The sequence below is a fragment of the Nerophis lumbriciformis genome, linkage group LG30 (assembly GCF_033978685.3).
Source record: "Nerophis lumbriciformis linkage group LG30, RoL_Nlum_v2.1, whole genome shotgun sequence".
In the NCBI taxonomy this organism is placed as follows: Eukaryota; Metazoa; Chordata; class Actinopteri; order Syngnathiformes; family Syngnathidae; genus Nerophis; species Nerophis lumbriciformis.
In genome coordinates this window covers 30786866-30800086 of record NC_084577.2, presented here as the reverse complement: position 1 = coordinate 30800086, position 13221 = coordinate 30786866, and the positions used below count along the sequence as shown (strand labels likewise).

At 40.3% G+C, this 13221-nt stretch overlaps 1 protein-coding gene across 1 annotated transcript in view; it reads left to right on the top strand.

The window, feature by feature from the left end:
- The window catches only part of rps6kb1b (ribosomal protein S6 kinase b, polypeptide 1b), a 37834-nt gene that overhangs the window by 2947 nt on the left and 21666 nt on the right, over nt 1-13221 (top strand). Inside the window, exons 2-5 of the mRNA XM_061925902.1 lie at nt 6038-6081; nt 6151-6271; nt 6344-6412; nt 10935-11082. Coding sequence (XP_061781886.1) covers nt 6038-6081; nt 6151-6271; nt 6344-6412; nt 10935-11082 — 382 coding nt within the window. The remainder of the gene's footprint in view (nt 1-6037; nt 6082-6150; nt 6272-6343; nt 6413-10934; nt 11083-13221) is intronic.

The following is a 13221-nucleotide window of genomic DNA, read 5'->3' as shown; positions in this document are numbered from 1 at the left end:
TATACCGTATGTTATTGTTGTGCAACAACAACAACTTCAGCTGTCGAACGTTATTCAGTAAAAATTCAACGGGTTCAACATTAGCATGGACGGTATAGCCAAGTTGTGGTTAAGAAGGTGGATTTTTGTTCCTTATATTTACCAGAAACGAAGTGATCCGAACACACGACCCGGGATTTTGGGGGACTCCAGTGAGAACCGTCCTCGTTTTCCCGGTGTATAGCTGCGAGCCATTTGTCTCGTCTCTGTGGGCTTTTAGCACGCTTTGGCAGAACAAAATACGACCTTTGTTTTCCCTGTTTCCAGTTGTGGTTTGCACAACCAAAAACAACAGTTTTTTGGCATTTTGGAGGCAGAATGACGGGTTTAATCAGCGCAGGTCGACAGGTTAAAGAGTAATGGCGACGGTTTGTTTTCAACGCCAGTCAGGTTGCTATGGCTCGAAGAACCCGTATGTACCGTATTTTCCGCACCATAAGCCGCCCTGGGTTATAAGCCGCGCCTTCAATGAACGGCATATTTCAAAACTTTGTCCACCTATAAGCCGCCCCGTGTTATAAGCCGCATCTAACTGCGCTAAAGGGAATGTCAAAAAAACAGTCAGATAGGTCAGTCAAACTTTAATAATATATTAAAAACCAGCGTGATGTGGGCGCGCTTGGAGTCGTATATCAACATGGACGGAGCTGCGTGAAAAAAGCCACCCGGCCTCTTCGCGTAAACTTCCCTTAACCACTCGCTCATCTTTTCTTCATCCATCCATCCCTTCGAGTTAGCTTTTATGATGACGCCGGCTGGAAAGGTCTCTTTTGGCAAGGTCTTCCTTTTGAATATCACCATGGGTGGAAGTTTCTGGCCATTAGCATGGCAAGCTAGAACCACAGTGAAGGATGACTTCTCATTCCCTGTGGTGCGAATATTCACCGTACGTGCTCCCGTTGTATCCACAGTGCGGTTCACAGGAATATCAAAAGTCAGTGGAACCTCGTCCATGTTGATAATGTTCTCTGGCCGGATCTTTTTTTCAGCTATCTTGTTTTTACAATATGCACGGAAAGTAGCCAGCTTTTCTTGAAAGTCTTTAGGCAGTTGCTGTGAAATAGTAGTCCGTGTGCGGATGGAGAGATTGCGTCTTTTCATGAACCGGAAACCTGTCGCTTAGTAGGAGCCATTTTGTGGTCTTTACAGATGTAAACACACAAAGGAAATGAAACGTAATATCCGCGCGCTTCTTCTTCTTCTACGGGGGCGGGTGGTTGCTTACAGTAGAAGAAGAAGCGCTTCCTCTTCTATGGGGGCGGGTGCTTACCTTGGCGGTTGCTTGCCGTAGAAGAAGAAGCGCTTCCTCTTCTGTTATGTTATTGTTTTAAATAACACATCGTTGGATGACTTGCAGAACTGTCTTTTAATCACGATCACATATTACAAACGCTACTTCAACACTCGTGCGTACAAGGTGTGTACCTCTCTCAAGAGTCCTACCTGACACATACTATATATTGGTTCCTAGTCATTTGTAGACTCTTACTACCACCATGTGGTCAAACACTATCATTACACTTCTACGGGGAAAAAAGATGGCGGCTGTTTACCGTAGTTGCGAGACCTAAACCTTATGAAAATGAATCTTAATATTAATCCATATATAAAGCGCACCGGGTTATAAGCCGCACTGTCAGCTTTTGAGTAAATTTGTGGTTTTTAGGTGCGGCTAATAGTGCGGAAAATACGGTAGCTCAGTTGCCCGGATGTGGGCCCTGCCCTATTAGGCAACTGTTGCTGCTCTCAACGTGAACACCTTTTCTGTAAAGATGCAAGCCTGAACAAGATGGAGAAAACATGGCAATATTGTTCATGTAAACATTGTGCACATTTGGCTTACTCCCTTACATTCTTTATAATGCCTTTATTGTAATGCATGGAGTTAGTGTCTACAGTAGGGCAGTGTTTTTCAACCTTTTCTGAGCCAAGGCACATTTTTTTCATTGAAAAAAATCCAGAGGCACACCACCAGCAGTAGGGGTGTAACGGCACACAAAAATTTCGGTTCGGTACGTACCTCGGTTTAGAGGTCACGGTTCAGTTCATTTTCGGTACAGTAAGAAAACAACAAAATATACATTTTGGTGTTATTTATTTGCCAAATTTGCAAAATCTTCCACAATAAATATTTTTCTTAGTGTAATATTTGTATAATAGTAATAGGAACCTTGGACAGGTCAATAATTCATAATAACATTGATTTTGATTCAATATTATGTTTTGAGCAATGACAGTTTGAAAGAAAGAAAAAACACCTTTGTTTTATTAGTCAACATTGCAACTTTTTCTAAATTAAATTTAACCTTTAAGCTTTTTTATTTCACTTTTGTTATGTTTTTGTTTATTTGAATAGTATTTTTAGAATGTACCGTGGGCCTTTAAAACATTAGCTGTGGGCCGCAAATGGCCTCCGGGGCACACTTTTGACACCCCTACTATAGATAATAAAAAATTAAATGTGATAAATCTATGGATAAAAAGCAGAGCCTGGCGACGCATGCGTGTTTATCATAACTCTCTCTCTTTCTCTGTCTCTGCCCCTCCCTCACCAATGCTGCTGCGCACAATTTGTTTTGTTTTTAACCCCTTCTTAACCCTGAACGTACATTGAAAATACACGCAACCCTAACTCAAAATGCCGGACATTTGAGGCATTTAAGAAACTCCGCCCTGACAGCTCCGCAAAAGAGGACATGTCCGGTGAAAATAGGACGTATGGTCAGTCTATCTTAGCTAGCATGCGGTGTGTTGTGCCTCGGTGTGCATTGTTTACACAATGTGCGTTACGCTACTTAATATGTCCGTGTGGAAACTCGTTCAGTACACCTTCGAACCGAACTGGAACCCCTGTACCGAAATGGTTCAATACAAATACACGTACCGTTACACCCCTCACCAGCAGAAAACATAAAAAAATGAAACTCGGCGGGCAATATTGACAGTAAAAAGTCGTTCTCGCAATTGTTGGATGTGAATTCAAACCATAACCAAGCATGCATCAATATAGCTCTTGTCTCAATATAGGTGTACTGTCACGCCCTGTCACATCACCCCGTGACTTATTTTGATTGTTTTGGGTGTTTTCCTGTGTGTAGTGTTTTAGTTCTTGTCTTGCGCTCCTAGTTTGGTGTTGATTGTCATGGCATGTACGGATGTACTTTGTGGACGCTGTCTGCTCCACACGCTGTAAGTCTTTGCTGTCGTCCAGCATTCTGTTTTTGTTTACTTTGCAGCCAGTTCAGTTTTAGCTCCGTTTTGCTTCAATGCCTTTTCTTAGCGGTACCCTGCCTTTTGTTTGTTTTTGGTTTAAGCAATTGATACCTTACCCGCAAACCACCGTCGTCATTCCCGACATCTACAAAGCTACCTGCTGCCACCTACTGATATGGAAGAGTATTACACAGTTACTCTGCCGAGCTCTAGACCGTACATTTGCGGATTATAATTACTGGTTTGCAAAAAATATTTTTAACCCAATTAGGTGAAATTACACAATCTCCCACGGCACACCAGACTGTATCTCACGCGGCGCAGTGGTTGAAAAACACTGAGTTAGCTCTGTTGAGGCGCTGCCTCAACAGAGCCAGTGCCATCATCAAGGACAGCACCCACCCTGGCTCTGACCTGTTCCACCTGCTGCCCTCTGGGAAGCGCTACAGGTGCATTAAAACCAAAACAAACAGGCTAAAGAATAGCTTCTTCCCCAGGGCCATAACCATCCTGAACGGACTGCCCCATTGTCCCTCATAACTGCCTTCTCTTCGGTGCAATAACCCATTCCACCAACCACCCTGTTTTTGTTTTTGTTTTTTTCATGTATATATTCATTTCACACCATATTCATTGCACTTCTACATTTTTTATATTTTTATATATTTGCACATTGTTTTTCTAGCATGCACACATCGCACTGTATGGAATGGCCTCAATCTCGTTACCTTGCGTAATGACAATAAAGCTGATTCTGATTCTAGAGTAGAGATCGACTATAATGGATTTATTACCAATACTGATTATTAGTAGTCAAGGATGTTGATATTCATTTGCAGTAAAATTATTTAAATATGAATAGTTGGCTTTAAGTTGTGTTTTTAACATTATTTTTTAGGAAACGTGGGACCAGTAGCGACATAACGTTTTATGCGGCGCTAATGTGGTTAATTTAGCGGCAAAAAACATCAAACACCTTAATTACGCATGTGAAAATATAGAAAATCTGGAAAAAGTGGTAAAAATATGACATTGCTCTACAACACGATAACTCACCATCTACTCCATTTTATACAATTTTATAACAGGTTATGGATTTAATACATTGTAAGGTTTCCTCGCTGAAGAATTGCGAACATGTAAATGAAAACAATTTTGGGCTTCACGCAGATTATAGTTGAGACATTGTTTTGAGCAGGCTGACATCATTTCTTCCTGGATGTTTCAAAAAGTATGAGAATGTGTGAGCTGCTGCCTTCTCTTCTTTACTTACTTGTCGACCGACTCGATGGCTGCAGGAGCAAAAACCGAAACAAGACGGGACTTGGAAGGCACCAGGAAAAAAGGGAATAAATGAAAGTTTTGTCTGGTTGGCAGAGGAATTGTACTGTAGGTGACCAGCACTACAGGAGGGTGAGACAAGTCTCACAAGAACCTAAATAAATACCCTGTCAAATATAAAAAAAGGGAGAATTATTGACAATGAGTAATATTTATTGTTAAGTTACCGTATTTTCCGCACCATAAGGCGCCCTGGGTTAAAAGCCGCGCCTTCAATGAACGGCATATTTCAAAACTTTGTCCACCTATAAGCCGCCCGGTGTTGTAAGCCGCATCTAACAGCGCTAAAGGAATGTCAAAAAAACAGTCAGATAGGTCAGTCAAACTTTAATAATATATTAAAAACCAGCGTTCTAACAACTCTGTTCACTCCCAAAATGTACGCAAATGTGCAATCACAAACATACGTATATCAACATGGACAGAGCTGCGTGAAAAAAGCCACCCGGCCTCTTCGCGTAAACTTAAACTTACCTTAACCACTCGCTCATCTTTTCTTCATCCATCCCTTCGAGTTAGCTTTTTATGATGACGCCGGCTGGAAAGGTCTCTTTTGGCAAGGTCTTCCTTTTGAATATCACCATGGGTGGAAGTTTCTGGCCATTAGCATGGCAAGCTAGAACCACAGTGAAGGATGACTTCTCATTCCCTGTGGTGCGAATATTCACCGTACGTGCTCCCGTTGTATCCACAGTGCGGTTCACAGGAATATCAGTTGCTGTGAAATAGTAATCTGTGTGCGGATGGAGAGATTGCGTCTTTTCATGAACCGGATCCCTGACGCTTAGTAGGAGCCATTTTGTGGTCTTTACAGATGTAAACACACAAAGGAAATGAAACGTACGGTATATCCGCGCGCTTTTTCTTCTTCTACGCGGGCGGGTGGTTGCTTACAGTAGAAGAAGAAGCGCTTCCTGTTCTATGGGGGCGGGTGCTTACCTTGGCGGTTGCTTGCGTAGAAGAAGAAGCGCTTCCTGTTCTACCGTGGAAAAAAGATGGCGGCTGTTTACCGAAGTTGCGAGATCGAAACTTTATGAAAATGAATCGTAATATTAATCCATATATAAAGCGCACCGGGTTAAAAGCCGCACTGTCAGCTTTTGAGTAAATTTGTGGTTTTTAGGTGCGGCTAATAGTGCGGAAAATACGGTAATTAAAACTTTAGCAAGAAGGGAACTTACACTGATGTATTCTACTTCACTATTTTTTTAATGCTAATATATGTGTATGTATTGTATCTGCTCATGTAGTTGTAAACAAACAACAAAGGCTGCTATCGATAAACAAGGCCTGTACCTATATTTCAAAATGCCAAATATCGGCGCCGATAATAGGTCGACTCTATTGTACATTACATTAAAGTCACTTTGTGCTTTCTGCGCACTTGTTTTGCCGCAGTGCCTCGATTCCTTCGTGTCGCATCACTTTCTGCTTTTCCTTCTAGGCACAAATCAATGACATCATGGACCAGTGCAGTGGATTTGACTTGTAAGTATTGAATATCAGTCCTCGTCTGGGATGCCATGAGCACAACGCTTATGGAACGTGTCTTTGCAGCAACATGGAAGGCTGCGAGAAGATCGAGATATCAGAAGACAACGTCAACCAAGGGACGGAGAACATTAGACCGGAGTGTTTCGAGCTGCTGAGGGTTTTGGGGAAAGGCGGCTATGGGAAGGTATGTGAGGCACCGATGGTGGTGGTAACTCATCATGTGACAAGCTCATGAATCGTCTCCCTGTTTGTGCAGGTGTTTCAAGTTCGAAAAGTAGTTGGAGCTGCTTTGGGCAAAATATTTGCTATGAAAGTCTTAAAAAAGGTAGGTGTATATTTCTTCTTTGTTAATGTTTGACATCAGTAGAGATGGGTAGCAAATCCGGTACTTTTTTGGCATCGACCGAATTTCAACCGTCCTCCCAATGATGCTACATTATCTCAAGGTAATGTTGCAATTTTCAATGCCAATAAAGCAATTGACTCAAAAAACGCTAGTGTAAGTAAAGTAAGACTCCACTCTCCCAAAAATGTGCAATTTTGATGCTAATACACATTGGCTTTGCTGCATAGGTCAGCAGCTAAATTAAGAGCCTTTATATACCAAATAATATATGGTGATATATATCGTTATCGCAGGAGGCTGCAATATATATATATATTAGGTCATATTGCCCATCCCTACTCTGCTCTTGTCCAACGTAATAGAAACGTAACATTAAAGAGTGGGACAGGTGGACACAAACATTAGCAATATGAGCTAACGTAACACCGTTAAGCTCCCAAGTCTGTATGTGATTCACGGATAGTCAGCAGAGCTCCAGGCTTTACATTAAGATGTGTAGCGAAGTCAGGTTTCCTTTTCTTCCAGTCTGTCCTCCGTGAAGTTATTTGTAGAGAACAACCGATTATCGGCTGGCATTTTATTCATAAAATATATACAAATATATACGTTTATTGGTGTCTGTCTTTTTATAACAGTAGGTTTTTTTTTTGTTTTTCTTTTTTCATTTTCTACAACACAACTCCATCAGTAGATACAATATACACACATGATACCAGTATTTACCGTATTTTCCGCACCATAAGGCGCCCTGGGTTATAAGCCGCGCCTTCAATGAACGGCATATTTCAAAACTTTGTCCACCTATAAGCCGCCCCGTGTTATAAGCCGCATCTAACTGCGCTAAAGGAATGTCAAAAAACAGTCAGATAGGTCAGTCAAACTTTAATAATATATTAAAAACCAGCGTGATGTGGGCGCGCATGGAGTCGTATATCAACATGGACGGAGCTGCGTGAAAAAAGCCACCCGGCCTCTTCGCGTAAACTTCCCTTAACCACTCGCTCATCTTTTCTTCATCCATCCATCCCTTCGAGTTAGCTTTTATGATGACGCCGGCTGGAAAGGTCTCTTTTGGCAAGGTCTTCCTTTTGAATATCACCATGGGTGGAAGTTTCTGGCCATTAGCATGGCAAGCTAGAACCACAGTGAAGGATGACTTCTCATTCCCTGTGGTGCGAATATTCACCGTACGTGCTCCCGTTGTATCCACAGTGCGGTTCACAGGAATATCAAAAGTCAGTGGAACCTCGTCCATGTTGATAATGTTCTCTGGCCGGATCTTTTTTTCAGCTATCTTGTTTTTACAATATGCACGGAAAGTAGCCAGCTTTTCTTGAAAGTCTTTAGGCAGTTGCTGTGAAATAGTAGTCCGTGTGCGGATGGAGAGATTGCGTCTTTTCATGAACCGGAAACCGGAAACCTGTCGCTTAGTAGGAGCCATTTTGTGGTCTTTACAGATGTAAACACACAAAGGAAATGAAACGTACGGTAATATCCGCGCGCTTCTTCTTCTTCTACGCGGGCGGGTGGTTGCTTACAGTAGAAGAAGAAGCGCTTCCTGTTCTATGGGGGCGGGTGCTTACCTTGGCGGTTGCTTGCGTAGAAGAAGAAGCACTTCCTCTTCTACGGGGAAAAAAGATGGCGGCTGTTTACCGTAGTTGCGAGACCGAAACTTTATGAAAATGAATCTTAATAATAATCCATATATAAAGTATATGGATTATATATATATATATTATAAGGCGCACTGTCAGCTTTTGAGAACATTTGTGGTTTTTAGGTGCGGCTTATAGTGCGGAAAATACGGTATATATTGACGCTTACATAGGTCTGGTGATTATGTTCCCCTTTAAGTCGGGGTCCACGTTAATCAATTCATGGTAAAGTTACATTGTTTAATGCATCCAGCGGGGCATCACAACAAAATTAGGCATAATAATGTGTTAATTCTACGACTGTATATATTGGTATCGGTTGATATCGGAATCGGTAATTAAGAGTTGGACAATATCGGAATATCGTCAAAAAAGCCATTATCGGACATCTTTAATAATTGACAACATTGACAAGCTATCTCAAATTAGCATGGCCCATCGCATGGGGCACATATACTGTATAGAAACAATCATTCACACTAACATTCATATCCATGGACAGTTTACAGTCTCCAATGAAGCTAACATGAATATTTTTGGAATGTGGGAGAAAACTGGAGTGCCCGGAGAAAACCCACTTACACACGGAGACAAATGCAGACTCCACACAGAGACATCTCAATGGAGGTTGGAAGACGCACACGGCATAAAGTTAGAGGTTATTGTCGGTAGTAATGTCAAAAGATTTAGCGTAATTTAAACTGGCTTGAACAAAAAATGCATTAATTAGCTTAAAATACCTTTCTCTTCAACTTTCTCCTTACTTTTGCCGGGTGTCAACTCGTTTAGGTTCTTCTGACAGGTGATTTAGATGCGCGTTTTTTTGTTTTTTTTATGATATTTGAGCTGTTTTTCGTACTTGGTATAGCCCAGGGGTCGGCAACCCAAAATGTTGAAAGAGCCATATTGAACCAAAAATACAAAAACAAATCTGTCTGGAGCCACAAAAAATTAAAAGCCATATTACATACAGATAGTGTGTCATGAGATATAAATTTAATTAATATGACTTAAAGGAAACTAAATGACCTCAAATATAGCTACAAATGAGGCATAATGATGCAATGTGTACATATAGCTAGCCTAAATAGCATGTTAGCATCGATTAGCTCGCAGTCATCCAGTGACCAAATATGTTTGATTAGCACTCCACACAAGTCAATAACATCAACAAAACTCACCTTTGTGGATTCATGCACAACGTTAAAAGTTTGGTGGACAACATGAGACAGAAAAAGAAGTGGCATAAAACACGTCCTCGAAAGTCGGAGAAAGTTATACATGTAAACAAACTAGGGTGAGTTCAAGGACCGCCAAAATTAGTAGGACAAAACAGCGCTTGCCAAATACTCGAATCAGTGAAGCATGTTTAATATAAACAGTGTGCTTTATAACAATTAGGGAGGTTTGTGTCATGTTTGTCCTCCTACAGAAACCATATTAAAACAAAAAATATATTTTTTCCCCCTCAACTTTTTCCATTTTTCATACATTTTTGAAAAAGCTCCAGAGAGCCACTAGGGCGGCGCTAAAGAGCCGCATGCGGCTCTAGAGCCGCGGGTTGCCGACCCCTGGTATAGCCAATAGTATGTACATAATAGAATATATACGGTATATCCATTAATACAATATATCACTTAAATTTGTTTTCATGTTTAAAAAAAAAGAAAAAACCTATTTTGAAGGTGTGGCGGCGGTAATCTTGCCATGGCGTTTCGACATGATGGTTTACATGTAGGGGAAACCCTGTAACATGTCCATGAGGAAGGAGGTATTTTTCTTAATGACGTCACCAATATGGAACTTCAAAAGCTAGCGTTTGAGCACCATTTCTGTAGAAAAATCAAAAATAAATAATGAAGCAAACAAGTGAGGAATTACATGTTGTAGTTTTTTCCAATTTTGTGCACATTTTACCGTTAGAACATCAATGAATGTGCATTTTACATAAAAGGGGACATTTTGGTTCCAAAAGCTACAACTTTGCAGGCATTTTAGCTTGACGCCAATATTGTGTAAAATTTGCAGGCTAGTTAGTATTTTGCAATGTGTGCTGCAGCCTTGGCACCGCTAGCATGCTCTCCTGCCTCTGGAGCTTCAGCTTCATGCTTCCTCTAGAAGGACTTGATGAGCTCATTCCCAGCCAGAACTTGTTTTACCTGCCACCTTTTAGGTAAGAATGTGGTCCCAAGTTGCGCCAGCTTCCTGTGATGATGATTACTCATGTGTTCGATTCAGGTTGTGGGTGAGCTCTTGTGTTCTTTGACAAAGATGACTTGCATAAACCAACAAATACAATCAATCTAAGACAACTATAGTAGTTTGATTAAGTAATAATAACGGACAGCATTTACCCTGGAGAGGGGACTAAAGCGGTGTCTCACTCTTCTTCATCCTGTAATAACAAGAGGAGCTGTTATCGTTGTTTATGTTGCACACGGACATATTTGAGTGACGGACCAGAGAGGACCGAGTTGACAGCAAGCGATGTGTAAGTCTGCCTAAGTCCCAGTGAGCAAGGCTAATGATCGATCGTCCAGTTTGTAGAGTCAGGGGGAAAAATACATACTAAAACGTGACCGTTCTGCAGCTTCTCTATATTTTCATGGATTAATGTAACCGGTAATTAGAAGTGGAGCGGGGAAAGCCCCTAAAGCCCAACACATTCCTTCCCTGGCTGCGTGACCTCCGATTGGTATTAAATATTTTCATTCCACAATCAAACAGTCGCCATCATAAAACCTTTTAACTGTACGAGAAATGCTTTGAAGATTCTTGACTGTCATTCAAACATTTAGCATTCGAGTGCAGAAGAATAACCACTTGTTTGCCTTTGTGTGCGCCAGGCAATGATTGTACGTAACGCCAAGGACACGGCCCACACCAAGGCAGAAAGGAACATCCTGGAGGAGGTGAAGCATCCTTTTATTGTGGATCTCATCTACGCCTTTCAGACGGGTGGAAAGTTGTACCTCATCCTGGAGTACCTCAGCGGTCAGTACCAAATATCTACTGTACGCACATGACCTGTGACCATTGGTAACTGCTCTGCTTGTTCACATTTCAACTGATTCTACAACCAAATCAGTACTTACAAATATAATATCGAAAACATACACAAAAACAATGCATTTGTACATTCTAGCAATCTAGGAATTGAAGTACTTCAAAATATGAGTTAAATAACTACCGGTAAGTAGGCATAACACAATTAACAATTTTGGCTTCCGGTCTGATTTTCGGCCTTATACGTGATCCAATTTCAAGTCTGGAGCCTATACTTTGACAATAGATCATAGAAGTGAAAGTATTGCATACCTGCCAACTACTCCGGTTTTCCCGTAATTAGTACGGTTTTCATCAACCTATTCCGGGTTACGGTTGCAGTGATAAAAAATACGGTTTTTCATTAATTAAAATTTTTTATTTTTTAAAAAGTTTCATTCACGAAATCGCGTAACAACAATGACAATCGACACTGCTTCCCGTAACTTCCTGTCGAGCCATTCCGAATGCCATGCGCGAGGCTATTTATAGCACCGCTGCCAAGCACGAGGCCATTGTTTCCAAACGAGCGAACGATCATGGAATCAGCCGGAGAAAAATCGCATACGAGTCTTAAACTGAAAAGAAAACTGCAGTCATTCCGTGAAGAATATTCAAAAGCCTATCCGGGAATAATTATCCGTTCCAAAAAGGGTGAAAACTACGCGAATTGCACCTTGTGCAGACAAGATTTTTCGATCGGACACGGAGGAATTAGCGATGTAAAAGACCACGTTGGGACAAAAAAACACAAGTCTAATGCCGTTGCTAGCGATACAAGTGGAAAACTTTCAACGTTTTTCGTCGCCCAAACAGATTCTTTGGATGTGATGAATGCCGAAGTTTTATTTACGGAGGCAATAATTGAGCAAACAAAAAGGTAATGACACCAATGTTATCTATTGGAATTGTTTAGTACTGTTATACTGTTAAAAGTGTTTATACTATTTATGCTTTCAAGTCCAAGTTGAAGAAATCTTGTTAAATGTTGACAGCATAACTACCAAAATACAGAAGTATGTCCTTAATATTTTTGCAGTGCTATTTCTGTTGAAAAGTTCAAATGATTACATTAGAGATGTGATGTGCCACTTTTCAAGTGTCTGATGGCTTAAATTAATTTTCATTAATTTTTCATATTTTGAATTCTTTTGAAAGGCTTACAAAAAAACTACATTTGAATTGTAATTCCATGCTATTGACAGGACTATTAATTTTAATGAAGTTAGCTTACCATGTTTACAGTATGATAATTGTGATAGAAATGTGAATTTTAGGCACAGAATATTTTTTACAATTGAACAAGGCAGTAGATTATACAAGCTTGGACAGAAAGTTAATAATGACACCAATTTTTTTTTAAATGGAATTGTTTAGTACTGTTTTACCATTTGTTTACGGTAAAAAGTGTTTATACTGTTCATACTTTCAATTAACAAATTGAAGTCTTGTGAAAGGTTGACAGGATAACTGGCATTAACTGTCAAAATAATTTCAAACTATTGAAGTTAGCTTACAGAATAAACATGTCAATCAACCCATATGATTTTTGCTGTAATATTTTTGTTTTGAAAAGTCACTGTAACTGATAGAAAAGTGATGGTTTTAGCAACATTTTAACCTGTCTGAATGCAATCAATAATTTTGCGACGGGCCCTGAACCCCCCACAAGGACTTTGTCCTGGACCTAACGGGGCCTGCGGCCCCTGGACCCTGGCTACTAGGTTTTTCTGATTTCAAAAGTTGGCATGTATGCTAATGTAATGATAATGCATAATAATAATGCAATTATACCCTCAAATGTAATAAACCTGTATTTCTCATATATTTTAACATTGTAATTAGAATGCAAACTTTTAAATATCCAAGTTGATAACCCAAACAATTAAAATAACATACACGCTACATTAGCTACATTTTGCACTTGAATAAAAAAAATCACAACCGAAAGCAATGAAATAGGTTCTGTCTCTGTTAAAGAGGAGGTGGGGGACCCTCAAATATACATAACCAAAACAATAAAAAAAAAATGGTTACCGTTATCACGGGTATTTTAGAATGTGCTCAAAAATTACTTAGACACACACA